Raw genomic sequence first — 10010 nt, 5'->3', positions numbered from 1 at the left:
CACGCAGCGTCATGTAAGCGCAAGCGCCACTTATGTCACTTGTGCCGTTGATGTTGCTGCGAACTGCGAGCTGTGGCACTCCACACAGTTCCAAGCTAAGCTCAGTTCATATGCATCTCCAGTTTCTAAGCTACCTTTATGCTCATTCCATTTGTTGTTGTTGCTACTTCATAACGTGGCTGAGCTTGATGGGATTAACACAAACGGCCAACACATCTCAAGCATTTAAAGTTGTGCCATGTTGTTGTTGTTACTTTTTTACATAGTCATCTTGGCTCAGCAAGCTTTAGGCTCTCCGAACTGTACGCGCTCTTCAGTCTCTCTTTAAAACGCTGTCCAAGCAACGAATAAAAAAAATTTGTTGTCTGCGCTGCGTTGGCTCAAGAGCTAATTTTCATGTCAGCCAGTCAAAAGCTTATGAATGATAGCCTACCACACTCGCAGCAATAAAACCGGTAACAAACTATATATGTGTGTATTTAATGTTGATTTATATATATATTTTTTTTCATACGTAGCGCCATAAATAAAGTTAAAGCTACAGTGAGCTAGAGCGCTGTCCAGTGTGTCCAGCGTAATCGGAAGCAATTAAGCAGCAATTGGGCGACGTAGGCAAACAAAGCTTTAATCATATTTGCTTAGGCACTTTCGACACTCCAAAAACATAAAGCACAAATCACAAAACAGCGCGATAAGTCGTCGCTTTGCCTGTACACCCCAAGTGGACAGCACTCTCCGATAGCCTTAGATAGTGCACGCTTGTAAATCAATAACTACCGAAAACACCCAAAAAAGAGCAACCAAACTAATCATATTTCCAGCTACAGCAATTAATTGAATTGTTTATATCAGCGCGCCTACATGTGTAGCTACAAATGTATCTGAGCGCTCAGCGCCATGTGTATTAGATACAACGAACAAGGCCACTCAATACGATAAAAACCGAAATACACAAACTTTTTTCTTTTTGACAGCTCCCACTGGAGCTCGCAGCTCTAGGCGCATTTCTAGATAGCAAACTACTGACATACTATATGTATATATATTAATGCGTATGTGTGTGTGTGTGTTATGTGTGTGTGTCTATATAAAACTGGCCTGGGCTGTAGTCTTGTTGTCGCCGTGCGCAGCTCAAAAGTTAATTTTTCAGGCAACGAATAAATAATTAGCAGACATGTGCTAAGTTGCCTGAACAATTTTAAGGCAAAAGGAGCTACAAAAAAATCAAGTCGACTAAGCAGTTACGCTATAGATACATAAACATATTAATGCTGAGAATCAATTTATAATAATTTAATAAAATGTAAACTAAAATTTTTAATTTATAAATTTAGCTACTGAACTGAAATCAGCTCTGTCAACTTCAAAGCAGCAGAACATGCATTAAGGCTTTATTTTTACTCAAACTACTAAAACAAAAAAATATATCATAGTATCATTATATATCGTTATACCCCATCGGCTTAGTGTATTTGGCTACAAGCTCAACTTCATTTAATGCTGACGACGATGAGTGAAAAATCTATGTTCGTACAAAAAAAGAAATGAACAACAAAAAATTCTTTCGCATGATCAATTTGGGCAGCTAACACACACACACACACACACACACACACACACACTATTGTTGCTATTGTTGTTGTTGTGCTGTTGTTATAGCTGGAAAATTGTTAGCAAACCGCTGTGAACTACAAATTCGACTAATTAACAACTCTAATGGTAAACATCTTTTAGAATAATATAATTTGGTTAAAAACGCTAAATTCATTTTGTTTTAAAAATTAACAACAAATAAGAAATTTACCTCTCTAGCTATGGCTGGCTGGAATTTAATTAAAAATTTTTATATGTATATTTTGCTGCGGGGTTACGTGTGTTAGTATATAATATAATAGGGTCGCCTGGGTCTTAAAACGTTACTTTCGTTGTTTGCCTAGCGATAAAAACTTTATGGCCAGGCGCAGCAAATAGATAAAAAAAATAAAAACGAGTATGGTGCATAATAAGGCAAAAAACTGCGACTAGGCTGTGATTTATGCGATTTGTATATAGCGCTGCTATAACTCTACTGATAAGCAAGCCCGAAATGCAATGCAATGCAAAAATTGATAAGAAAACAAATGCAGCTACATGTGAAAGTTGCTTGAGTGAGTGTTAAAAATCTGCCTAAAGACATTGGCAGCGGAAAAAAAGAAATGAAAAAAAAAGGTACAGCGACGTGCAAACACTCGGCAGATAAATTGTGAAACGGAAATGAAACACCTACGCAAATAGTGAAGGCGACGCGTAGACACAGGCGCAAACAAACAACATCCTAATTTAGATAAGAGCCGCCAGGCGTAGAGCACCAAGTGCCGCCATTTTATGACCCACAAAAAGAAAGTAACCGCCGCCGCCCGACGCCCGAAGCCCGCCGCCTGCTGCTTGCTCTGACCATTGCGCGCTTCTAATTAATGCACATTGGCAATGGCTGCGACCCCCGAGCTACACCTTTTGCGTATCTCTCAGCCAACAACACACACAATGCTCTAGTTTTGCTGTCATCTCAACGCTGACTGCGTCTGCCTGTCCGTCCGTCTGTCTGTCTGCATGCTGCAATATTGGCTTGCCTGTATCTGGAGCGAGAGCAAACGTGAGGAGGACGTACCCGTGGACCTATAGACCATAAAATTGGCATTGTTTTCTATGGTAAACACGCGCGCGCAATGCGGTCGTAAAACAAAAGACGATTTTATGGTCATGCTCATTACGGGCACACGCAACAGTTACCAAGAAATACGCAAATTAATCTAGACTGAGCTATAGCTCTATATATATTTCACACAACAAAGTAAAGTTAAGTAAATGCAGCGTATAAAGCTCTTTAACAGATTTTATGCCAGGCTGCAGCATTAATTAATAATATTTAAAACAAATATTTTAATTAATACAAAATTTATTTAAATTGGCAAATAGACACTAAAGTAAAGTTAAGCAAATACAGCGCATAAAACTCTTTAACATATTTTATTGCAGGCTGCAATTTAATTTTTCAAATTTCATAATAAATTTATTTCCAATGTATTTTTAACAGCAACGAAATTTATTTAAATCCGTAAATAGCCGGCACGTGTTTGTTGCTTATAAACTTAAGCCAAAAGCAAACATTAGCAAGCTAACAATTATTTTTGTTTGTTTGTATTATTAGAACATTGCGCTCATCTTTAAGCCTTGGCAATTTGCTTAGCAATTATATTATCACTAATGAGATACGTTAATTGGGTTAAAAGAAATAATAATTATAATATATGTGCATATCGACATTGACGTTGTTGCTTTTGTTGTTGTTGTTAGCTGCAGCCAACGAGACGGCAAAGTATTTTAATTTGTGTGAACATATTGTTCAAACAAATAAATCAACAATAACAAATAATAATAAAATTAAATATTATACATATTATAGCGGCACACACACACACAGACAGCCAACAGCACGGTAGCCAACTTCATCTAGCTGTGAAAACTTGGTCAAAATGCACAGACGTTGTTTTTTTTTCTGTAAAGTCACGCACACAACGCGCATGCGTCAAATAAAATGCTTAAAAAGCAAACAATAAAAAAAAGCGCAACATTTTAAAGCAACATAAACAATAAAATTATATGCTGAACAACAACAACAAATAGTAAAGCAAACAATTCTCACAAATATAAATGTTCGTCTAATTTTATTGGCTGCGTTGGACGCTTTAAACAAATGCAAACCAATTAAAAACTTAAAGTTCGAATATTCGATTTGGAATCAACTGGACCGTACTGACCTGACCCGCAAGTGGCGCGCTTTTGAAAACAAATAAATAAATAGATAAATTACTAAAAAGGTAAATAAATAGTACAAGTACATACGCATACAATTTATTTATATACGCACACATTTTTGTTCTGTTTTTGTTAGCTTTACTACTCATGTTATTTGCTCGACGTCATCAAACGGCAAACGGCAAAACATTGCTCCCGCGGCAAACATTAATGCCCAGACCCAGTACCAGACCCAGACCCAGAGTCACTTCAATATCAAAATATTTGATATTTAAGCAGTTTATTAGAACAGCCAACAAAAGAGCGCGCGCTAAATTTGATTCTGCAGTTCGAGTTACTTTCATTGCATATGTATGTGTATGTGTGTGTGTTGTTGGCTTTGTACATAAACATTGCTGTACATTTAAAAGCTATATGCAAATTTGCGTTGAACAATTATATTTGCTATTTTAATTATTTAATTATGGCTGACATTTGAATTTAAAAACAAATTGTAAATGAGTTGCAAGCCTTGGCTATAAATATTATGATGAGTTGGCTATAGATCTGCTGCTGTGTATTGGTGTAACGATCTGAACTTGAAGTGAGCTACGCTTAAATCCTTAAGAAGTTTATTTGCAGCTAAGACTTTGTTGACTATACAGCGCACATTGTTTTTAATGCTAGTAAAATCTTTTTAAAGTCAACATGAGTTGCCTTTGAAATCTCAATTAGTCAGTTAGCTTATTCTAAATTAAAGCATGCATGCTAAAATTAATGCACAATGGAATGCGCTAAGCACGCTTAAGACTTCAAGCATTTGCCGGCGTTCTTTTTAATGTCTAATGTCTTCAACTAAGTCCAAGCGCATGGCAGCTGACAAATGCTCAACTGATAGTATGTGTGGGCTTTAGCTAAGAGATATATCAAATTATACAAAATTGATGCACCGCAGCGCTGTGATTGGGAATTTCCGTTTTAGTTTTTCACATTGCAGTCTCAGTTACGCAGGAAATTGAGTAGAAATAATTTTTTTCAATGAAAATCGGCAGCACACGCAGTAAGGTCGTGGTAAGCACTATATAATGCAAATTGCCATGGCCATAAAACCGTTATGACCCGCATGATGATCGAATACAAACAAGCACACACACACAGACACACACACAGACAGCGAAAGGGTTAAAACGTTTATGCACAATGAAAGGCGTCAAGCGCAAATTGTTGAGTAAATTGCTTAAAGTTTTTATAACCGAAATTAAAAATGCGTTTTATGCCATGGCCTAAATGCTTGGTGGTCTCAATGAACTGCAGGTAGCTTGCAGCCAGAAAAGAACTGGGTCACTTTTGCAATGACTTGCCAAAAAGACACAAACACACACACACACATACACACAGGATGCGATTGCCGGTTGCTGTTGCTGCTGCTGCTGGTGTTGCTGTTGCTCGCGACGCTTTGCAACGAATGTGAATGAATTGAGTGTGACATTGGCGTACCTTAACCTCAAATGTGCAAGCTTTAAAAAAAAGCAAGAATGAAAAACACACACACACACACATATGCGCACACACACACACATTATTAATGTCTTGCTTCTTTGGAGCAACACACATATTCTTTTTGTTTTTGTCAAAAAATATATATATGTATATATGCATGAGCATAAAAAAACGCTCATCGATGGTTCTCTGGCTAAACATGACGTCTACGTCTCAGCCGGCGAGCCCCATTGAGCAGGGGGCTGAGTGGGGAGCAGCGGCGCTGACGCTGGCAGTGTAAGCGGGAGCGCGAGATTATTGATCGCATTAGAGAAAATCGTTAACTGTAACATGGCGTCGCTCAGACAACGACAGCAACATACAACGACAGCCGCATTAGGGCGCTCAATTTTCGCTTTGCAAATGTGTCTGTATATGTGCGTGTGTGTGTGTGTGTTGCAGCTGCTCCCAACAGCTACAGCAGCAGCAGCGACGCTAACAGCAACAGCAACAAATTGTGAGGGGCGTTCCATGCTCGCTGTTTTCGTTCTGTTGACTCCGCCCATTTGTTGTCTTGGCAACCAGGCGCTGCTCTGTTGATACAAGAGGCCGCTGGCCAATGCGCTTGCGCTGCTCACGTTGTGTACGTAAGAGAATCGCCGACTGTCATTGGCAAGCGCTCAGCTCGGCGGGTGGTTTTAGCGCTCTGTGTGCATGAGACGGCAGCAGGGCCCAGGTGCGTGTGTGTGAGCGAGTAAATGCTGCTGCTGCTGCTCTGTGATATTGGTATTGGTGCGTGCTGCCGCTGTCGACGTCGCAGCGCTGTCGCTGTCATCGTCGTCGTCGTCGTTGTCGGGCACTTGAGCGCGGCTCGAACAATATTTGTTGGCAGCAAGCGCAAGCCAAATAGTAGACAAGCGTTCCCCTCTGCAAACAGTCACATTCAAGAGCTCAGGCCAAAGAGACACTCGAGCGGACCAACACACAGCAACAGCAAGCAGCAACCAGCAGCGACAGCTACAGCGACGACAGCAACTACTAGCAGCAGCTACAGCTACAGCAACTTTCAGCAAACCTCAGACTCAGACTCTGTCTCAGTTACAGACTCAGACTCAGACACAGACATCAGTAGACTCAGTGGCCAAAAAGCAAGCCAACAATTCACGTTCGTGCGTCGGTATCGTTGCGGCGCGTCGCGCATTAAAATAGAGTCATATTTGCCACGTTATTTTATTTCCAAATTTACACAAGGCATCAGTGCGGCTGCCGCTGCTGCAAATAAATTAATCAAAGTGTTTAGCTTTAGCTTAGCACAGTGAGAGAGCGAGCAAGTGCACAAACAAATGCCAAAGTCAAACCAACAACAACAACAACAGCAGCAGCAATTGCTACAAGCTTAGAACTTGCAACAACAACAACAACAACAACAAGTGACAAGTGTTTAAATCATGCAACAAATATTTAAATTAATTAACGCAGTGACAGTGCATTGAACAACAAACAACAACAAACAGAATTTTTGTGTTTTTGTTTTTCCAATTACAAAAGTTGTTTGTTGCTTTTTTAGCAACAACACTTAACATTTAACACTTGATCGTCAACGCAGCGCGTTACAAAAGCCGGCAACATAACGGCGCAACTATTGAACAGTTTCCTCAAGGGTAGTCCCCACCAGGCCACCATAGATATTATGCAAAAACTCTATGCGGAGCCGCCGCCCAGCAGTGCGCCCATCAGCATGTCCAGCGCTGGCGGCCCGCCCTCGAGTGGCGCTGGCGGTGGCGGCGCCGTGCCCACCAGCAACAACAACCCGAATCCCACTTCAAATGGCGGCGGCAGCATGAGTCCACTCGCGCGCTCCGCCTACACAATGAACAGCATGGGATTGACAGTGGGCGGCATGTCCAGCGTTTCACCACAAGCTGCGGCTACCTTTGGCTCCAGCGTGCTGGACTCGGCGGCCGCTGTGGCAAGCATGAGCGGCAGCATGGGCGCAGCAGCGGCAATGAACTCGATGGGCGGCAACTGCATGACGCCCAGCTCCATGAGTTATGCCAGCATGGGCTCACCTCTGGGCAATATGGGCGGCTGCATGGCCATGTCAGCGGCCAGCATGTCGGCGGCGGGTTTGGGTGGCGGTTACGGTTCAATGCCGCCGGGCACGCGCGATATGGAGCCGGGTTCACCCAATTCAATGGGCAGACGCGGCGGCGTGGACAAACCGACGACATACAGACGCAGCTATACGCATGCCAAGCCGCCATATAGCTACATCTCGCTCATCACCATGGCCATACAGAACAATCCGACGCGCATGCTCACGCTCTCGGAGATCTATCAGTTCATTATGGATTTGTTTCCGTTCTATAGGCAGAACCAGCAGCGCTGGCAAAACAGCATCAGACACTCACTAAGCTTCAACGATTGCTTTGTCAAGATTCCACGCACGCCGGACAAGCCTGGCAAGGGCTCGTTCTGGACGCTGCATCCGGACTCGGGCAATATGTTTGAGAACGGCTGCTATCTGCGTAGACAGAAGCGCTTCAAGGATGAGAAGAAGGAGGCCATACGGCAGCTGCACAAGAGTCCGTCGCACAGCAGTCTGGACGCCACCAGTCCGGGCAAGAAAGATCACGAGGACTCGCATCATATGCATCATCATCATCACACCAGCCGGCTGGAGCATCATCAGCATCACAAGGACTCAGCGGGCGGCGGCGTTGCCTTGGCGGGCGTCAATGTCTTGAGCGCTGCGCATAGCAAGGATGCGGAGGCGCTGGCCATGCTGCATGCCAATGCGGAGCTGTGTTTGGGTCAGCAGCCACAACATGTGCCCACGCATCATCACCAGCATCATCATCAGCTGCAGCAGGAGGAGCTGTCGGCCATGATGGCCAACCGCTGTCATCCGTCGCTGATCAGCGACTACCACTCGTCGATGCATCCACTGAAACAGGAGCCCTCCGGCTACACGCCCTCCAGCCATCCGTTCTCCATCAATCGCCTGCTGCCCACAGAGTCCAAGGCGGACATTAAGATGTACGACATGAGCCAGTACGCGGGCTACAATGCGCTCAGTCCGCTCACCAACTCACACGCTGCCTTAGGCCAGGACTCCTACTACCAGAGTCTCGGTTATCATGCGCCCGCCGGCACCACGAGCTTGTGACATCATCAGTACCCGCTGGCTTAAGGGCGCGCGGAACAGATGCTGCGCTTTAGCAGCGGCGGCGGCGGTGGCAGCAGCAGCAGCAGCTCGCATCATCATCAGCAGCAGCAGCTGCAGCAGCAGCACCAGCAGCAGCAGCAACACTTGCAGCAGCAACAGCAGCTACAACAACAGCAGCAGCAACAACAACAACAGCAGCAGCAGACGGCGCAGCAACTGACATCCGCTACAAATTCCACAACAACAACATCAACCAAGTCCAGCAGCAAGCCAGCCGTGGCAGTTAACTATTCACAGAAGCTGCAACAGCAGCAGCAGCAGCAACAGCAGCAGCAACAACAGCAGCAGTCACAGCAGCAGCAGCAGCATGAGCAACAATTGCTGTCGGAGCTGCAGGAAGACTCGTCCAACATTACCAGCGACCTCAGCGAGGAGCAACTGCAACATCAGGCCGCACAGCAGCAGCTCTACAACAACTATCAGCAATATGCAGCAGCCGCCAGTTACCGCAACTGGAATCACAGTCTGACATTCAACAGCGCTGCCGCATTGCAGAATCTGCTGTAGCTATAGCCCCAGCCACAAGGCACAAGGCGCACCTTTGTCTAGGCCAATTAGCAGCTAACGGTCAAGGCTTTTAGCACCTCTGGGCGCGCATCCTTTGAGCTGGACTCTGGCACTTTGTACATATGTTAGTTATACATCTCTAGCTATCATGCTTAGTACTCAAGCCTTTATGTTCGTTTCGTTACGTTACGTTTCGTTTCGTTACGTTGCGTTACGTTCTGTTGTTTGTTTGATTGATTCAAGTTTACAAACACAAACAAAACAAGTGATGTAGTTGTAAGCGGTGGAGCAGGAGAAGCAGCGGCCATTAAGCTAAGTATCTTTGTTAAACAATTTATAGTATGTATGTATATGTTTTATGCTAAAAAGAAAAACAACAAACAAACAAACGAAAAACGTTAAAATCGAGAGAAATTCCGTGCCATTTGTTTTCGTCGCAATAAGCAATAACAATCAAATCAAATCAAATCGGTTAGCAGCATTTTTGAAATGTGCAGAAAACAACAAACAGTTTTTAAATATATATATATATTTACTAATCATACACACACCCTTTATCCAAAGGCCATCGAATTCGAATCGCAATTGAACAAAAACCAAAAAAAAATCATACAACACTTGCAAGCAAATCCTTAAGAATCTTCAAATTGTCTTTAACCTTAAGCCAAAATCTTCTGCAAATTTCATTTGGGCCAAGCGTCAGCTTAAAATGTTTGTAACATTTATTTTTGTATAACAATTGATTTGCATTGTACGTTTTTATTTTCTGTTATTTTAGGCATTAAGCATTTTGTAAATAGTCTATAAATAAATAAATGTATATTTAAGTCAGCTTAAATTAATTTGACGCCCAAAAACAATTTATATAGTCTAAACAAAAAACAAACAATTTTTAAAAACTAACTCGAGAATTAATCAAATTGTATGCTACACATAATAAAACAAAAAATTTATATTGTATAGCATTTAACATTTAATTAGCATAAATAATAAGCAAAGCAAGTAAAACAAAACAAGTAAA

General features: G+C 42.7%; 1 protein-coding gene across 1 annotated transcript; it reads left to right on the top strand.

Annotated features, from left to right (window-relative positions):
• Positions 1-6760: 6760 nt before the first annotated feature.
• Positions 6761-9735, top strand: LOC108604660 (protein fork head). Its single transcript, XM_017994212.2, is given in 1 exon segment — positions 6761-9735. A coding segment is annotated over 1 exon segment (2046 nt). The 5' UTR covers positions 6761-6943; the 3' UTR covers positions 8990-9735.
• The last annotated feature ends 275 nt before the right edge of the window (positions 9736-10010 follow it).

Source organism: Drosophila busckii, chromosome 3R (genome assembly GCF_011750605.1).
Source record: "Drosophila busckii strain San Diego stock center, stock number 13000-0081.31 chromosome 3R, ASM1175060v1, whole genome shotgun sequence".
NCBI lineage: Eukaryota > Metazoa > Arthropoda > Insecta > Diptera > Drosophilidae > Drosophila > Drosophila busckii.
This window is presented reverse-complemented; position numbering and strand designations above follow the sequence as displayed.